Here is a 17,352-nt window from a genome sequence, read left to right as displayed (position 1 = left end):
TACATTGAAAGTGTCGGTTCCGGGAAGGATTGCATTTACTTTGGTCTATCGTGTCAGGCGATAACCAATCGAGTAATGTACATACCCATTTTACGCAATATATGAAGTATGATTGGTAATTAAGGTACGGAAGCATAAAGCATGAGCCCTTTGTATGTACTGTACCTAGAAAGATCCCGCTGTAGGAACGCACGGACCAACACAGAAACCGGCGCAGATTCTTTGGTTCCACCGCCAAAAGAAAATTATCCTTATCAACCAGATCTCATAGAAAAGGCGTCCCGAAAGGTGCTGAGAGTCCAAAAGACATACCCGACTCTGACATTCGCACGGTCGCATTCTCACTAGAGACAATTGTTTTAAATCAATATCCGTGGAACTTCCACGATGCCCGACTCAAAGAAATCGAAAAAGAGCGGCAAGGCCGACAAGCAGGCCGGCCCCGTTATCAGTATGATCAACTTCTTTCTCGCTCATGATCGCCAGCCTGCGTGATAAATGCTAACTCTTGACTGCTTCCTTCTAGCCGATCCCAGATTCGCTAATATCCAGATCGATCCACGATATCGCCTTCCCAGCAAACGCCAGACCCATGTGAAGCTCGACAAGCGTTTTGCGCACATGCTGCGCGACAAGGATTTCTCCCGGAATGCCGCGGTTGATCGCTATGGACGCAAGCTCGCACGCGATGACACGAAGAAGCAGTTGGAGAGATTTTACCAGTTGGAAGGGGGCGAGGAGGAAGATGAAGATGAGGATGAGGAAGAGGAGGGAGATGGAATGGTCGCTGACGACGATGACGAGGTTCGCAAGGAGTTGAAGCGGATAGATAAGGCGTATGACCCTGCTCGGGACGGAGGATTCTCATCTTCGTCTTCGGAAGAGGAGAGCTCGAGTGATGAGGAAAGTGAAGAAGAGGACGAGGAGGAGCAGAGTATTGAGGAGCTGGAGTTCCCCGATAAGCAGCAGGTGGATGTGCCGACGGGAGAAGTCACGAATCGCGTTGCAGTGGTCAACCTTGACTGGGACAATATCCGGGCGGAGGACCTGATGGCTGTGTTTTCCAGCTTTGTTCCGACCGGCGGCCGGGTGTTGAAGGTCTCTGTGTACCCGAGCGAGTTTGGCAAGGAGCGCATGGAGAGGGAGGAAACGGAGGGTCCTCCTCGGGAGATTTTCGCGACGAACAAGCGACAGGAGGACGACGATGAGGAAAACGAAGAGGATCTTGATTCGGAAGAAGAGGAGGAGAAGATCAAGCAGTCGATGTTGAAGGAAGATCAGGGCGAGGAATTCAACTCTACTCAGCTACGAAAGTATCAACTGGAACGACTGCGGTACTTCTACGCGATCCTGACATTCTCGAGCAAGGATGTTGCGAAACATGTCTATGACTCCGTGGATGGAGCAGAGTATCTATCTAGTGCCAACTTCTTTGACCTCCGATTCGTACCGGACGACACGGATTTCTCCGACGACAAGCCGCGCGACGAATGTGAACGGATCCCGGACGGATACCAGCCGAATGAGTTCGTGACTGATGCGCTGCAGCACAGCAAGGTCAAGCTTACATGGGACGCGGAAGACAAGTCGCGCAAGGAAGCTCAAGCCCGAGCATTCAGAGGCAGTCGCAAGGATATTGATGAGAACGATCTGAAGGCCTACCTTGCCAGTGACAGTTCCGGTGACGAGGCAGAAGAAGAGGCGGTGGAAGTTGTCGATACTACAAAGGGAGACGGGTCTAGTACAAAGATCTCCAAGAAAGAGGAAGAGCGCCAGCGCATGCGGGCTCTTCTGGGCTTAAGTACAGAGCCTGTCAAGTCGTCCAGATTATCTGGTCCTGTCGGCGAAATGGAGGTCACTTTCACCTCGGGCTTGGCTGGGGAGCCCAAGCGCGACACCATCTTCGAGAACGAGCCCGAGAAAGAGGAGACTACGCTTGAGAAGTATGTACGGAAAGAGCGTGAGCGCAAGAAGCGGAGAAAGGAGAAGCTTAAGGCTCTGAAGCGCGGGGAAACTGAAGGGGAGGCGACGGCCGATGCCAGCGAGGACGACGCAGCGTCTGCAGGCGAGGGACAAGCTTCGCAGGAAGACTTGGGCTTCAACGATCCCTTCTTTGACGATCCGGATGGCAAGGCCACTGCTGCCGCTCGTCGTAAGGAGGAGAAGCGTAAGAAGCGCGCTGAACGCGAGGCCGAGGAGGCAGCGAATGCGGCTAAGCGGGCCGAACTGGAGCTCCTGATGCTGGACGACAAGAAATCAGAAATCAAACACTTTGATATGAATGAGATCGAGAAGGCACAGAAACAAGCCCGCAAGAAGAACAAGAAGAAGGCAAAGGAGCAGGCTCAAACAGTCAATGACGATTTCCAGATGGACGTCAGCGATCCTCGTTTTGCAAGGCTGTTCGAGAGTCACGAATATGCCATCGATCCTACCAACCCGAAATTCAAGCCGACATCGGGTATGAAAGCACTGCTGGATGAAGGACGCAAGCGACGAAGGGATGGGGATGACCGAGGGGACGAGGAAGCAGACACCACCTCGCGTGATAGGAAGAAGAAGAAGCAGAAGCAGAGCGCTGCAGGCAAAGCTGGCTCGGATGACTTGAAGAAGTTGGTGGACAAAGTGAAGCGGAAGACGCAACAGACATGAGTCTGACTGTACTCACCTTGGTTTGATTTCTCTAGCGGACAAGACAAAAGCATAGTGGGATTCAGGATAGTCAGGATATATACCACGGTATTGTACATCATCTTTGCAGGTGTAATAAAAGCATTCTCCGTCTTTGAATTGACATCGTACATCCTCTTTCCCCCTAGATACCTTTTCTACATCGGCAACCATTCCCCGGGAAACACTTCCAGTAATATTTGATGTCCTGCGCATTCTCAGCTGCCTGTAATCTCCTATAGCCCCATTCGCTGCTGAATGACTCGAAGAAGTAACCTGGCCCATGCAGGATGAGGTGTTCGTCCTACCCCGCCTGCAGCATCATTACTAGATATGTATGTCTATGTCCACCCTGGTATATGTGACAGAAGGGAAGTATGCAAGCTGCCAATGAGATGCATGCGATCGGCATCAGAATGAGATGAGGCTGAGATCATGTGTGAATAATACGGAGAATCTCACTCCTTCACTTGTTCTGTGTGGTGGTGACGGATTTCATTGCTCACCGCCCTTTCGTCCATCTCTCCTGCTCCCGCCTCTCTCACACAACCTATCTACTCTCCCCGCCCCCCCGTCTTTGCTTCTCCGGACTCAATTCATCATCTTTCCCCTTTTGTTGATGCTTTATCTTTCTTGGTGATGACATTGTTCATTTCTCATACCTAGCCGGTTCTGGTGTGTGCACGATTTCTCGATTGCCAGAAGTGAACATTCCCCCGCAGGACGATAAACTGTTCAGGTGGTGTCTTTCCTTTCTGGTCGATTCTGAAGGAACACAATTGCCCCTCGGTCAACCTGGGTTGATCATGGTTTTTCATCGGTAGGGTTGGATATTGGGAAACGGCAGCTCAGTCTAGGTTATCGGTCTGGCTGTTGGTTACCTGTTATATTCAATCTCACGTCAACAATTCCGTGGTTTGTTCTGTGCTGTGTGTGTCGTGAACTGAACATCAGGGCCTGGCGTTGTACTGCCATTTCTTCACTAGCTGTTGCATACCTGATCACTCGTCACTAGTTGAATCATCATGTTGGGCCGTCTGTTGAGCAGTGCGGCGTCAACATTGAACCCAGCCGCGTACTCGAATAGAAACGCTACCCAGCTGGAATCCGTGACGGAAGAAGAACACACATCTGGCCTCCTTTTCCCCGATGCGAGCCTGCTACGCCGGTCAAATACCCATGCCTACCCGTTACATAGCACATTCAATTCACCGAATGCGTATGCTGCCGGTGCCTACGATGATCGAGGTGGCGTGGAACTAGACCCCGTCAAGGACTTCCGGGTGATAATCGCACAGAACGCGCTTGGAGACAGGGATGCGTGTGTATTGTTAGATACTCGCATGAACTCGTCTGACGCGACGTCAAGCCCTCTCGATTCAGAACCGTACGTGCTCGACAATTCTGGTACGAGACATGTTCGCACACTTTCCAGTCTCTCGCGGGCTCCTCGGCGCGGATACCTCCCTCCTTCGTCGGCCGCCGATCCGAGCCCATTTTCTGTCGCCGCAGAAGCCCGCAGATCGCCGCCCATGGGTTCCGGGGCTTTTGTCCGCGCTCGCGGCCGCAGCTCAACGTTGTCGCCAGCAGGTGGGATGAATGAAGCAGGTCGCTCACGTCATCCGCCCGAGAACAATGACTCTGGTCTGTTGAACTGCATATTTGGCAGCAGTGCGTTTAGCTATCGGGGCTCTTCAACCAAGATGCATATCATTTCTGCAGATGAGGATTCGGGTAGAACTCCAAGTGAATCGCCAGCAACCCGCAACTCGCTCTCACGGGCATATACTACGGGAAGTTCCTCTGGTTTCATGGGTACATCTCGGGCACTGAACCCAAGCCGCCATCCAAAGTCACCATTCTACTGACGCGGATGTTCAGTGTCAACTTGCCGGAGGCAGGTGACGCGTTGTCTGATCGGCCCGACTATCCGACTTCGATTTACCAAGAGTCGCTGCCGGAAAATGGGTTCCCCTTCCCCGATGTTGCCAAGCGTAAAAAGATCAAGGAGAAGAAGACTCCGATGTATGCGGTGGCAATCACGATTCAAATTCCGCTTCTCTCTCGTAATATGGGACGGCCCGGTTCGCGCTTCAATACGCAAGCCACCGACTCACCCAAGGCCGGGATGTCGTGCTCGCTGGACTCGGATCATCGCTGGCGCGGCGGTTTCCTGGATGATAGCCTGTCGCTTGCATCTCCACCGGCAAGCTTGGACGAGCGGATTGATCTGTTGGTAGATCACTGGGATGTGATCAACCGCACCCTGTCACATTTGGAGCGACTTTCTCGGAAGGAAATCTTGTTTCTCTTGAAGAAAGTGGACTCATTGGGAGCGAATCCGAAGCCCGCAAAGCCTCCAAACATGCAGCGTACAAATCAGACGATCGTGCATCTACCGGCGAACATACTGGCCGTGAATTCGAAGCTGAAGGATGAGGCTTTCCGCAGCGCCCGTCGTATTAGCATTGCTCTACAGACTCCGCATGTCGTGACTGGCCAAAGCCGCTGGGGAGTTTGGCGTGAAGAGGGACGCTCAATCGTTCGCAATCTTGGGGACAAAGAGCATAGCTTTTTCTTCTTGGTTCTGATCACCGCATTTTTGGGAAACCATACAGAATGGCTGAGTACACTGGGCCCCGACTGGTACCGCCGGCGGCATTATCTCCAGCAAAAGGCTCAACAGGACGCAGACCCGGTCCTTGCTCACAGGACTGTTATCATTTCACCTGACAAAATGACGGCCCGGCGGCTTATATTCCTACTATCGGCTTTCCTTCCGGCCAAGCAACGCTTTGAGCCACTTCCGTCACCGCTTCGTCCAGGCACCTCGGCGTCAGCACGTGCCGTTTCGCAAAGCCCACCGACCGTGCCAGTTCTGAGACAGGAACCCTTGCGCAGGGCCATTGAGCGGCGATCGCGCGCGCAGCGCCTGGCTGATAGCGACAATCACCAGCGGTCCGTTAGTGCCTCTTCTAATGAGACAGCGCATCGATCGGCGGATGACATCGACACCTCGCTGCCCGAGCTTGGTCCGCATCGCAGAGGCTCTGATGCTCGCTCTATTCGAACATTGGGTGTTCCCATGCATAGAGACCCGCGTAATAAAAACGCCTGTGTAGCGACAACCTCCACGGCAACTCCCAGCAGCGCTGTTCCGGTTCCCCATTTTGCGTCGCGGCAGACCCGGCGTGACCGAGAGGATCCTGATCCGGCTGAGCCGGGCGCCAATGACAGTCTGGCGTCGGAAAACCTGCTACGAAACCTGCAAAGAAGCGAGAGTTCAGCCATCAGTGCTAACAGCAATGTCCCTTCCAATGGTGGCCGATGGGGGAATCTGTTTTCCGGTCTGTGGAACTCGCGCCAGGAGTCGTCCACAGCCGAAGACAGTGACGCTGTCCCTGTTGCCGAACCTCGAAAGCGTTCCGTGTCTGCTTATGTCGGCCCCTCTAGGCGGAGCCCTCCAACACTGAGTCAGATGGTGAAAGAAGTTTCAGGCGAGACACCGGGAGAAGCCTCGGAGACTACTACGAGTGGCACTATCACGATTCCTCGATCCTCAAGTCAGCAAGGGCGGGAAGAAAATACTCCAGAGCCGTCATCCGTGCCGGAGCAGAACAGAGAATCTTCCCTGAAGCTGTCCGTGCGGGGAGACGATGGGATTGTGGATGTGGAACTTCCACTTCCCGGGTTCCTTTCCCTTTCGTCGTCAGGCGATTCGACCATAGCATCCCCGAAAAAGGCGCGGACATCGGTCACCAGTGTTGATGCTCTAGCGTCCACACACAGCAGCAATTCCGGATTCCACTGTGGCGGTCTCAAGGACAACGACGGACCCAGCGTGAATGTTGCCGGTTGGCTGAAGAATTTCCACGACGACTTTTTGCTTCAGGGCGTGCGACCTTATGCCGGCGTAGAAGCCGACATCAAGCGCGCAATGCAAGCCGAACCTACTCCTAGTTCCGCTTTTTCCTTTGAACCTGAAGGACAAGGAAAATGGGTGGATGTCGCAACAACCTTGATTGCAGATACCAGAAACTTCACAGTCAAGCGGCTTCGTCTGAGGCGTAAAGTTGTCGGGATTGGTTCTTGCAGGAGTCCATCTACACCTGGAGCTGCCTCTCAACCAGGAACCCCCGCCATCTGTTTGGTCATCCCACATCTGCGTCACAGCTTACAAGCTTTTTCACCAACGCGTCCGCTTCTAGCGGGACGTCTGCGAACTCTGTGGCAGAAGCCTTTGACGCCCCTGAATACGAAGAGCGATTCGTTGAGGAGCCTGTCATGGATTTGGATGGCACACTTGTTGATGCGCTGGAGCGTGTTCTCGCACAGAGTGGTCAGTCATCGTTGGCGCACTCGAGAGCCCAGTCACCGTCGCGTGGTCGGAGGGGCGAAGATAAAAACACTTCTGATACTGTCTCTCGGGACGAGGTTCCATCTATTGAGGTTCCTCGCGCGGAGTGCCGCAAGATGGTGCTTGGTGCTCTCGAAGAAGTGGTCCGCAGTGTGACAGCCGAGCATTGCCGCGAGGACGTTGACGGGGAAGTAGGCCTTGCCGACAGAGAGCGCAGACGCTCATTGGCAGGAGCGGACAATACCCTGAGAGAAGGTATTCGCAAGTGGCTACTTGAAGTTGAGGAGGCTTGGTGATATTTCTATCCCGTTCTTGCAGCGATTTTGCATATCCATGCGTTTACCTTTGACTTCTAACTTTCTACATTCGTTGACGGTCATCAGATGATGATACGTCAAGCACCAGTCTCATCGAGCGTGCGGATGGTACTTTTTATGTTTCTGCAGCCTGAAGATTGCTATGATACCCCTGTGTTGAGTGTTTCCTTTCGATTCATGTATGATCTATGATATTCTGCGCACTTCAGATACACTTGCCATTAACATGATGTGAGCTGTGCCTGTTGATGTCACCTAAGTTTCTTTTTAGAGATAATTTCAAACAACTACATTAAACCTTCTCGCATCACACATGGATTAAATGGAATAGTATGTGAGACTGAGAATTGTGTTTCTATGCGAGAGTACTCAGTAGCGACGATAAAACTATTTGTGAATGCAGACCACCTTAACATTCGCATCGTCAACAGTCACAGCGTCACCGCTGGGCGAAACGCGGACACTCTTGAGCGTCTCGTGCGCCTTACTAGGATCCACCACCTCAACCTCCACATCCGCCACCAAAGTACCGTTAACCAGCAACTCCAGCCCGTCCAGGGCATCACCCTCCGGGACCTTCAACTTGGGATTGACAGGAGTGACAGAGCCCGGCCGAACAAGGATAGGCAGGGTATCAAAGTCATGCGTCTCGGTATACCACTGACCAGCCTCATACGTCTTGGCATGATCGAACCACGAGCGCCACTTGCCGCACCCGTCCTCCGGCGTCCGGGGCACATAGAAGGTGACGGACCCGTTCTCCGAGAAGACAGGCGCGACGAGCAGGTTCCCGCCGAACATGTACTGCGTGTCGAGCGGGTAGGTGTTGAGGTCGTCGGGGAACTCGAGGAACATGGGTCTCATGAGGGGGACGCCCTGGCGGTGGCCGCGCAGCGCCTCGAGGAGGAGGTAGGGGGTGAGGAGGATCTTGCGTTTGACGCAGTCGCGGAGGACGGCGCAGGCGTCTTCGCCGTAGATCCAGGGGACGCGGAAGGAGGAGGACCCGTGGAGGCGGGAGTGGGACGATAGAAGCCCGAACTGCACCCAGCGTTTGTAAAGGGCTGGGGGTGGGGTTCCCTCGAAGCCGCCGATGTCCGAGGCCCAGAAGATATACCCGGAGAGCATGAGGGAGAGGCCGCCGCGGAGGGACTCGGCCATGGCTTCGTAGGTGGATTCGCAGTCGCCGCCCCAGTGGACGGGGTAGGCTTGGCCGCCGGGGCGGAGGAGCGGGCGAAGAGGAGGGAGTTGGCGGGGCCGTAGCGGGCGGTCATGGTTTCGTAGACGAGCTTGTTGAAGAGGAGGGTGTAGTAGTTGTGCATGCGGGCTGGGTCGGAGCCGTCGTGGTACTGGATGTTTTTGTAGGGGATGCGCTCGCCGAAGTCGGTTTTGAACGAGTCGACGCCGAGGTCCATGAGGCGGCGGAGGTGGGCGACGAACCAGTCGCAGGCGGCTGGGTTGGTGAAGTCGACGATGGCCATGCCGGCCTGCCAGAGGTCCCATTGCCAGACGGAGCCGTCGGTGCGCTTGATGAAGTAGCCCTTCTCCTTGCCCTCCTGGAAGAGCGGGGACGCCTGGCCCACGTACGGGTTGATCCAGGCGCTGATGCGGAGCCCGCGCTCCTTGAGTCGGGCCAGGTATCCCCCGGCGTCGGGGAACATTTCGGAATCGAACTCGAAGTCGCACCACTGGTAGGACTTCATCCAGAAGCAGTCAAAGTGGAACACGCCGAGGGGGATATCGCGGTCCCGGAAGCCATCGAGGAAGCCGGTGACGGTCTGTTCGTCGTAGTTGGTCGTGAAACCTGAGGACATCAGCAGTTGCATATATCCTACAAAAAAGGGAACGCACTGGTGGTAAGCCAGAGGTTATAACTCCACGAGGGGACCAAGCTCGGCCGCCCCGTCAGCGCCGTATAACGGCCCACGATCTCCTTAGGCGTCTTCCCGTACACAACAAAATACTCCAGCTCCTCGCCAGGAATGGAGATATTGACTCGCGTGGTGCGCTCGGACTGCAGCTCCAGACTGACCTTGCCGGGGTTGTTCACAAACACACCGTACCCCTTCGAGCTGATGTAAAAGGGGATATTCTTGTACGCCAGCTCAGACGAGGTCCCGCCGTCCTCGTTCCAGATATCGACGCGCTGCCCGTTCTTGACGAAGGGGCCGAACCGCTCCCCGAGCCCGTACAGCTTCTCGCCCACGCCGAGGTCCAGCTCGGCGAGCATGAACCCCTGGCGCTCGAAGAAGATGCCGTCGTCCCAGCGCGACTTGTCGGTCGTCTGGTCGCCGACGTAGCCGATCGAGCGCCACGAGTGGCCGGTCAATTTGCCCTTGTCGGCGCTGGAAAAGACGAAGTCAAGTTCGTTGGGGCGGTGTTGATGTTGAGCTCGAGGTCGCCGCTGGTGTAGCTCAGTTTCTGCTTTGCGACGTGGTTGATCTTGGTGTGGCCCGTAGAGGTGTTGAGCTTGTAATGCGGGCCCTTGTCGAGTCCGCCGCCCCTGATTGTGTCAACTAGAGCTCGGCGAGTGACCACAGACACAGATGAACATACCAGTGCACAAGTTTGACTCCAATGATACCCTCGAGGGGCGACGTAACCCGCGCAGAAACAGTAGCTGGCAGGACATTTGTCAGCTTTACCGGCGACTGCAAATTAGAAGTGTAACTCACGCGAGTTTAGTGTGTCACCACGGTGTCTCTGGAACTTGTTCAGAAGGAGATCCACCGTCTCATCCTGGATGTGCAGTCGTTCAACATTGCTCATCCAGTCGATGCGAATGCCCTCCTGTATACGACCAATTAGCCCCATCAACAGAACTCGGAGAATAAATCATCTCACCCTAAGGAGCCACATTCCCTCTGTGAACTTCATCTTTGACAATGTAAACAAATCACTCAAGCTCGGGTTGAACAGTGTAATGGACACTGCACGGTTGGAAGAAGAAAGCTGCGATGCAGGGAAGACCCGATATTATATTTCAGGTCCTCCTTCTCAAGGTTGTCCTCATTCTCCTCATTTTGAAACGGGCCGAGCCCCGAGTGCCAGCTTTTGGACTGGTTGTTCTCGACGTATCGCATGATGCAAGGTGGGCTGTCCTGGGCTTGTGGCGGGGTAGCTCTGAGGTCCGCCGCATAAAGACAGTGATCGAAATCTGAATTGCAGTTGTTAGTTCAGGAGCTATCATCAGCTGTCATTAACCGTGCAAAGCCGATTGACGCGGTTTTTGTTGCAAGAACATGTCCACCAATAATACATGCAGAGTGGTGATAGATTCTGCCTGAACGGCTAAATTGGTGGGCTAGTCTCGGTATAATCCTGACATCCGTGTGCTTAGAGCAGTATCACCGGTGGCTGATAATAGAACATAAGAGCTAACTTTTAATAGTAACTCGAAAACTAGGATAAAGTACAGCCGTTTCCATGTCATATAAATTCATGAAGACAATATGTCAAAGCGAGGGTATCATTCATCTACAGGATCAATTCATATTCAACGGCCGCAAACTACCACTCCGCGGGCTTCTGCTTCCCTTGTGGCTCAAGCTGTCATTCCTCGCTCGTGTCATCGCGTCGATAGTTGGCATGCATCCATCGACCGATGCCCTACTCGTCAACGCAGGCGGATGGATGTGATGGCTGACGACACTCGCGGGCAACTCAAGCGTGGGTATCGACGAGTCCATGAGCGCGGTCGGCGCAGGACCGACCTTCGTCGAGACGGGCCGCGCGTGTGACACGCTATAGAACTGCTCGAGTCTAGCCGGATCATTGCAGAACTCGACGAAGCTATTGAGAATGTGCTCCGGAGCACGGTAGAGTTGTGCGGAATCGATGCTCGGTTGTCCCTGCGGGCTGATGGGGCTGCCAATCTCGTGGAGGGGACGAACAAGCGGTGAAAGGCGTGGAGAGATACGGTCCAGAGGGTCATAGGTTGACGCGCGCGCTCGAAGATGTTCCGGCCGGTCCATCCGTTCGTACCGCGATCCTTCTCGATTGGCCGCAGCCAGTCGTGTACTGACAAGCCGGTTGGCCAGAAACAAAAAGTCCCCTTCATCGGTGATCTGGACCAGAAGACTGCCTGATCGGTGAATGTACTGCGGGTACTGGTAGTCCGGGGTGCCCCAGGAGTACGACACTTCCACATCGGCTGGGAACGCGGATCTCGCTTCAAAGTCCAGAACAAAATCAAATTTCCGCAGCATAGCTTTCTGGTAGTAATGTCGGTCCGATAAGCCCAGTTGCGAGAATGTAGCCGTATTGAAAACTGTGGGAACTGGTCCCGGAGGAGGTGGGACTTTGAGAGAGACTCGATATGGCTTCCTGAACGGTTGCGTCCTGCTGATCGCACAGCCTTCGGCGATTGGTACCTGGACGAGCTTGAGTCCAAACTTTTCGGCGGTCGCAGCCCAGGACAGCACAGTATCCTCGATCAGCTTCGGAGTGGTATTCATCCAGCTGAGCTCAATGTGGAAGCAGTTGTCCGGATTATGTAACCTGTCGTAGTGGAGATCGATGACTTCGGGTCTGTTCGACCGCTTGCGAGGGTCAACATCATATTTCATCATCTTCGATAATGAGATGGTAGCTTTGTTCTTAGACTTGGATGGGGTTGCAGGCATGTGCGGGGGAAGTGTCTCGACGCTGTCAGACCGGGAATGACCGTTCACGGGCGAGTCTCTTGGGTTCTCACTCGCTGCTGTGGAAGGTACGGTTTTGTCCGACTTTTTCTGAGGAAACCAGCTCCCCCGAGATTCAGGCCTGGCGACCCGGTATTCACTGGAGATCTGGTAGAAGTAGTTTCCGTCTCGAAAATTGTGCCTCTTCTCGACGTGCTGGAATAGACCGTGCTTCATCAACTCGTTGCCAAATTGAACCGCTTCTTCCCGGCTATCAATGTCGCGGAAATTCTGCAGAAGCCAAGTGGTGAACTCGAACCCAATGAAACAGTTGTAATGTAACCGCCAGTGCCATCTCCGATCCATCATCCGTACACCTTTCTCCCCTTGGATGATCTGCGCCAGCGACGACAGGCTGATACTCGACCTTTCCAGCAGTTCGGATTCCGGCAGCAGCTGCGCGGGTGAATTGTCCAAGCCAGGGTCCGAGAGCAAGATGCGATCTAACTCGGCCGCAACAACCTCGGATGGATTTCGTGTCTGGTACATGATATTGAGAGGATTCTGGTCCTTCTTCTCGTTGGAGGACTCGAACCTCTTCTCCTCAGGCGGGACGTACCTGTGCCGCTGCCATATGTGAGTAAGTTGATTGATGCCCAGGAGGTGGATCTCTTCCTCATTATCCTCGTTGAACGACTGCAAGTGTCGTCGGTTGTTGACCTGCAGCGGCATCGGGATCAGAACGTAGCGTACCCGCCAAAATTGCAGCTGTTGCGCTGGGTTGAACAAGTAGTCGCGGTGCCCGGCAACGTAGTTGTCAGCGTAGTTCCAATTGTAATCCTCGGCCGTCGGGTCAAGCTTGATGTTTTTGAGCTCATACTTCGTGCTTAGAATGGTCCTCATCGCTGGCGTGTAGAGGGAAAAGTCGTCCCTTTTTCCAGCTGCCAAAGTAGAAGAAGTCCGGCGCGTGAAACGCGTTACTTCGATTTCGCCGCCATCGACACAGATCAGCCGGTGGATAGTGTTTCCTTTCGAGAGGAAGACAGTAGCACCGTCCCGTTCCAGGCTGCGGGTGTCGAAGACATTCAAGGTTTCAAGAGCAGGTTGCCCAGACACCTCAGCAACATGTTTTCCAATGACGATCTGGAATCCATGAGATAATCGCAATGAAATCATCTCCCGCAGCAGGATGCCCCTTGTCTTGGGTACTTCGACGCCTTCCGGGTCATCATTCGGAAAGACGCGGTACGGGGTCTGCAGATAATCAGAACCCAGCTCCTGAGCCGTGGGGAATTCCTCGGTCGTCAATGGCAAGATGGCGGGAGACTTCAGGCTCTTCCATTTCACCACTGCAACATGGGGTGGTCGCGGGTAGGCATGTTGCCAGCGCCCGAACCAACTAGTATCCCGAAGAACGTCCCTTGACGTATTGCACGGGTTGATAGAACGCACCCAGGGCGCCAATGCCTTGTTCTGTGGGCTCTTGATTGACGATTCGCGAGATCCGCCGCTCACCGTAAGCTCGAACCTGGGCCCGTTCTTCGCGCGGCTGTCCCGGCGGCCGTCCCCGGTGAAAGGGATCGCAGTACTTGTCGTCGAGTAAGACTCTGGTAGAACCGTACGATCGACCGGCTCTGTATCTTCCGAAGGTTGCCTCGAAGGCACCTTGATTGAAATCGGCCTCGTTGGCGTCATAGCCGACTTTTGTGGCATCAGGTGAGGTGACGCCGGTCGCAATGAAGTGTCGATCACCGTAGAAATGGATGCAGAGTCCGAACCGCTAAATGACTCCACGCTTCTGGTATCCATGAATCCCGCAGAAGGCTTCTTCTGGCCTGAGGTGGGCTGCGCCCTAGCATGTTCCACATTGACCTCCGTGCTGGCCTGAGCTCGGGGCGGGGTGGCGCCAAACCCAAGGAGAGCGAAACTGATCGTACGCGACATCCGTGGTGTTCTCGCAGCCGAGGGAGTTTTCAAGGCAGGCTTCTTGGGGGAGGAGGTTTTGGAAGGCACAGGGCTTTGGGGCACCGACAGCGATGGTTCGGAAACTCGAGGGATCGTCCTAGTGGGATAGGAGCGGTCGCCCGAGTTGGAATTGGTTTCATGCTCTCTCAGACGCAACACTGACCGTGCAGAAAGCCGGTCATGCGCGTTGGAAACTTGAACCTCAGGCTCGCTCGGCCGCTTTGGTCTGGAAGACTTGCGCTGCTGTCGCCGTTTGGCAAAAGGCTGAAAGACCGCCTCGTCATACTGGTCCATCCAGGCAATCACCTGGTTGGGCGTTTTCTTCGACCTGGCCAGCATTACATCTTTGGGGTTTGTGATATTCTGCAGAAAAGGTTCGGGTCGCAGGCTGTCGCTCAATTGAGCTTTGTAAGTCGAATTGCGCCTGAAGGAAGCCCTAGACGACGAAAGACCACTCGGACTCAAACCGAGACCAGCATTTGAGGGGCGGGAAACGCCCTGGCCCTCCAACAGATAAGGAATCGAGATGTCCGACTGCTCGCTCTCCATCACCCCCATCATTTGGATTTCGTACATTCGGACCCGTGGCACAAAGAGCTTGGACTGTTTGGTGACGGTGAAAGGAATCGGCGCGTTAGGATCCTTCTTCGCAATGCGCCGAGCTTCTCTGTATGTTTCTGGATTCCAGTAGGAGATATCAAGCCAGTGGGGTATGCCGTAGTTCCATTCGTTTGAGCGAGCGGAGAGATGTTCCTTGTGTGTCATTCCTGGAAACGAGCCTTGCATGGTAGATTTTGGTGATAGATGAGGAGTCCGACTAGCAAAGCTGAACGACTGGCGCATCTCAGGTGAATAACCGCTGCTGTGAAAGTCGCCGAACGAAGAACTACCGGATCTTTGCACAGGCGCTTTGTACTTGAACAGCGGCACGGAGTGCAGAGGCATTGGGCTGAGGCAGACCAGGTCAATCGCAATGCCACGATCGGCGAGTGCTTCCGAGGTAGAGGATAAGGATTCATAAGACACTTCGAAGACACCGCTTCCTGGAGTTATGACAATAATCGAGGTACCCGTATGGACCATATCACGGTCAATATGATCGTACGCAAGGTGGGCAGAAGCCAAGTGTATTGCTTCAAGAATGTTCCCACGCAGCGCGGTACTTGGTCGCCCTGCGATGATTGCCGGCTTGTTCTTCGGAGCAACCTTGACCCCATCCACAGTAGGTGTATCAGGACTATCCATCTTTAGAATCGAGACATCTCTCAAGAAAGTCCGGAAATCCTTCTTCAGCTCATCGAGAATGGTCGTCCAATGACCACTTGCCATATCATTGACCACGACACGGTAAAAGTCCCTGGTCGGAACATGGTTGGGGCTCGAGATGCACTTCAGCGATTCAGAACTCAGCGGCAAGGGACCTCCAAGAGCCGAAGAATCGTACTCGACCCTCGTAAACAGCACGATCGTAACCAGATGTTTCGCTTCCGAGTTGGCCCAACGCTTGAAGAGCTCCGGCAGGAAGCCATTGATCACTCGGCTAAAAAGGATGTCGCCCGTTCCCTCGGAGTCGAAATCCCACATCTCCCGCGACATCTGGATAAAGAGGACATACTTGGCCGACTCACTCCGGAAGACAGGGATGGTATGCGGCGAGAAGTAACCAGAGAGAACCTTTTTGCCACGGATGAAGATATTCTTCACGGTAGCTTTGATGCTCCCCATGAAAACGATCTTCTGGCCCTTGTAGATAATCTTGTCGGCGAGCTCAGACATCACCAGTCTCCACATATCAGATCGCACCAGGAACTGGTCGCGAAAGGCGATATCAACGTGCGAAGCGGAGCATTGCCCCGATCAACAACGGAGATATTGACCAGCGTACGATTCTTGAACCCAAAGATATTGGCAACGCTATGGGTCACCGATATCTCCAACTTCGGATGACGGGCCTTGATCTCCTGCGGGAGAGGCTTCACCACGAACAGACACCTGCTCTGCAAAGGCGTCTTGAACTTGGACATGAGATCCGGGAGGTGCGCCGAGCTCGACTCCAGATAGCTGTCGCGGAGCGACCGAGCCCCCAGATCCGACTTGAGGCTGTGTATGGAGTCCCCCGGTGACCGGACAGATAGGATCTCGATCACATCGCCGACGTTGACACCTAGGTCGCTGAACGCCGCCTGGTTGAAGAGGATCTCCTCTCGGGAGAAAGTCTCATCGTGGACCCAGAGAGAGCATTGTCGGCGTTCCAGGCTGGCTGATGACAGCCGGATGGTTCTCTCGTCCGGCGTTGCGTGGACGTCTTGATGGCTGTGCTCGTCATTGTAGAGGGCCTCCGGAGACTGCGACTGAGGCACGGACAGGGTGTCTACACTGGGCGCGCTCACCTGTCTAAGGTGGGAGCGCTTCATCGGCCCACGCAGAGCCATTCTCTACACTCACAACGTGGATGTCATTTCATTTCATCAATGTCACGTGTTGTCATCGATGGACAATGGACCTTGCATTGGTAAGCCAGGTCAGTTAGTTAAGAGGTTATCATTTCATCATCTGATCCCCAGAAGTGGATACCCGTAGTGCCAAGCCAAGCATTTAATGTCACGTGATACATGACCATAATTTATGCCTGAGGCAGATATATTACACGTGCGCGTCACGTGAGAGTGACCCTGTCTACAAAAATGCCCAAGGCTGATCTGGTTTGTACAGAAAATAATGGAAGACGGTCTCCTCAAGAGTCTCGACCCTGCTCTCCTACGGTTGGGTTTCCAGGTTCCAGTCACCAGTCGAGACTAGTCCTGACTCGAAAAGCTTCTGCACAGCTACAGGAGCGGTCAAGAGTGACAGTAACTCCTTGTCTAGATAACGAATCCTCTATAGCGCGCCAACTGCAGTGTGACTACTGACTAGGGTCGTTGCCTCGCATGAGATGAAAGCATACCACTAGGGTATCTTAGTAGCTGGTCTTGAAGATTGCCCACCATTATCTATCTAGACTATCTAGATAGTACGGAATAATTACCAGCCAACCATCTAGTGTACAAGACTGCCGATGGTCTGTGCCAGTGGTGCTGTTGGGATTCACAGCTTTTGACCAGATGCCATCTCAACCATTTCGCTGGAAATACTGGGACCCACTGCCTTACAGCTGTATCCTCGGCACTAACCGATGCCAGTTTTTGGTACTCGGGATTCGTCCCTTTACAGGAGTCAATGCCGTCTAAGCGTCGGGTTAATTCTTCAGACTTGAGGTGTAATGCTGAAATTGCTATTTGGAAGGCATGGGACCATGGTAGATAGTCGCCTGTCTGTCAACAAACAAGAATTGCAATGGAAGTCAGCTAGTCGTGGGCTTCCGTTGTATGAACAAGGCATCCTTGCATATTACGTGGAATTTCCAGCAGTACTCCGCATGATAGTC

The 17,352-nt window shown here is 53.9% G+C and overlaps 4 protein-coding genes across 4 annotated transcripts; 2 read left to right on the top strand and 2 right to left on the bottom strand.

Moving 5' to 3' along the window:
* The first annotated feature begins 264 nt into the window (after positions 1-264).
* Positions 265-2,779, top strand: P174DRAFT_399288 (pre-rRNA-processing protein ESF1). The gene is made up of 2 exons (XM_024823865.1): positions 265-451; positions 527-2,779. The coding sequence occupies exons 1-2, from the start codon at positions 388-390 to the stop codon at positions 2,650-2,652; spliced, it is 2,190 nt and encodes a 729-aa protein (XP_024687066.1). The 5' UTR covers positions 265-387; the 3' UTR covers positions 2,653-2,779.
* Positions 2,780-3,239: 460 nt separating this feature from the next.
* On the top strand, positions 3,240-7,605 carry P174DRAFT_436885 (uncharacterized protein). Its single transcript, XM_024826148.1, has 21 exons — positions 3,240-4,485; positions 4,524-4,754; positions 4,776-4,857; positions 4,882-4,921; positions 4,952-4,990; positions 5,018-5,059; positions 5,099-5,212; positions 5,237-5,505; positions 5,530-5,632; positions 5,654-5,771; positions 5,793-5,830; positions 5,855-5,913; positions 5,944-6,017; positions 6,051-6,067; positions 6,092-6,099; positions 6,124-6,151; positions 6,173-6,511; positions 6,536-6,629; positions 6,657-6,755; positions 6,786-6,820; positions 6,844-7,605. The coding sequence occupies exons 1-21, from the start codon at positions 3,696-3,698 to the stop codon at positions 7,321-7,323; spliced, it is 3,099 nt and encodes a 1,032-aa protein (XP_024687065.1). The 5' UTR covers positions 3,240-3,695; the 3' UTR covers positions 7,324-7,605.
* Positions 7,606-10,422, bottom strand: P174DRAFT_436884 (putative sugar hydrolase). The gene is made up of 7 exons (XM_024826147.1): positions 10,186-10,422; positions 10,017-10,131; positions 9,898-9,961; positions 9,775-9,844; positions 9,193-9,745; positions 8,628-9,145; positions 7,606-8,493 (listed from the first exon to the last, which is right to left on the bottom strand). The coding sequence occupies exons 1-7, from the start codon at positions 10,216-10,218 to the stop codon at positions 7,732-7,734; spliced, it is 2,115 nt and encodes a 704-aa protein (XP_024687064.1). The 5' UTR covers positions 10,219-10,422; the 3' UTR covers positions 7,606-7,731.
* Positions 10,423-10,710: 288 nt separating this feature from the next.
* Positions 10,711-15,075, bottom strand: iml1 (GTPase-activating protein IML1). Its single transcript, XM_024826146.1, has one exon. The coding sequence runs from the start codon at positions 15,009-15,011 to the stop codon at positions 10,827-10,829; it is 4,185 nt and encodes a 1,394-aa protein (XP_024687063.1). The 5' UTR covers positions 15,012-15,075; the 3' UTR covers positions 10,711-10,826.
* Positions 15,076-17,352: the final 2,277 nt, after the last annotated feature.

Source organism: Aspergillus novofumigatus, assembly GCF_002847465.1.
Source record: "Aspergillus novofumigatus IBT 16806 chromosome Unknown P174scaffold_1, whole genome shotgun sequence".
Taxonomy (NCBI): Eukaryota; Fungi; Ascomycota; class Eurotiomycetes; order Eurotiales; family Aspergillaceae; genus Aspergillus; species Aspergillus novofumigatus.
This window is presented reverse-complemented; position numbering and strand designations above follow the sequence as displayed.

Bases quoted from the DNA above. Each gene is read 5' to 3' on its own strand.
- P174DRAFT_399288 (XM_024823865.1), top strand. From the start codon at position 388: ATGCCCGACTCAAAGAAATCGAAAAAGAGCGGCAAGGCCGACAAGCAG. The intron at 452-526 runs GTATGATCAACT...GCTTCCTTCTAG, and splicing joins GCAGGCCGGCCCCGTTATCA to CCGATCCCAGATTCGCTAAT.
- P174DRAFT_436885 (XM_024826148.1), top strand. From the start codon at position 3,696: ATGTTGGGCCGTCTGTTGAGCAGTGCGGCGTCAACATTGAACCCAGCC. The intron at 5,060-5,098 runs GTGCATCTACCG...GTGAATTCGAAG, and splicing joins AGCGTACAAATCAGACGATC to CTGAAGGATGAGGCTTTCCG. The intron at 5,506-5,529 runs GTCAGCACGTGC...CGTTTCGCAAAG, and splicing joins CTTCGTCCAGGCACCTCGGC to CCCACCGACCGTGCCAGTTC.
- P174DRAFT_436884 (XM_024826147.1), bottom strand. From the start codon at position 10,218: ATGAAGTTCACAGAGGGAATGTGGCTCCTTAGG. The intron at 9,962-10,016 runs GTGAGTTACACT...ATGTCCTGCCAG, and splicing joins TGGTGACACACTAAACTCGC to CTACTGTTTCTGCGCGGGTT. The intron at 9,146-9,192 runs GTGCGTTCCCTT...TGATGTCCTCAG, and splicing joins TAACCTCTGGCTTACCACCA to GTTTCACGACCAACTACGAC.
- iml1 (XM_024826146.1), bottom strand. From the start codon at position 15,011: ATGGTCCATACGGGTACCTCGATTATTGTCATAACTCCAGGAAGCGGT.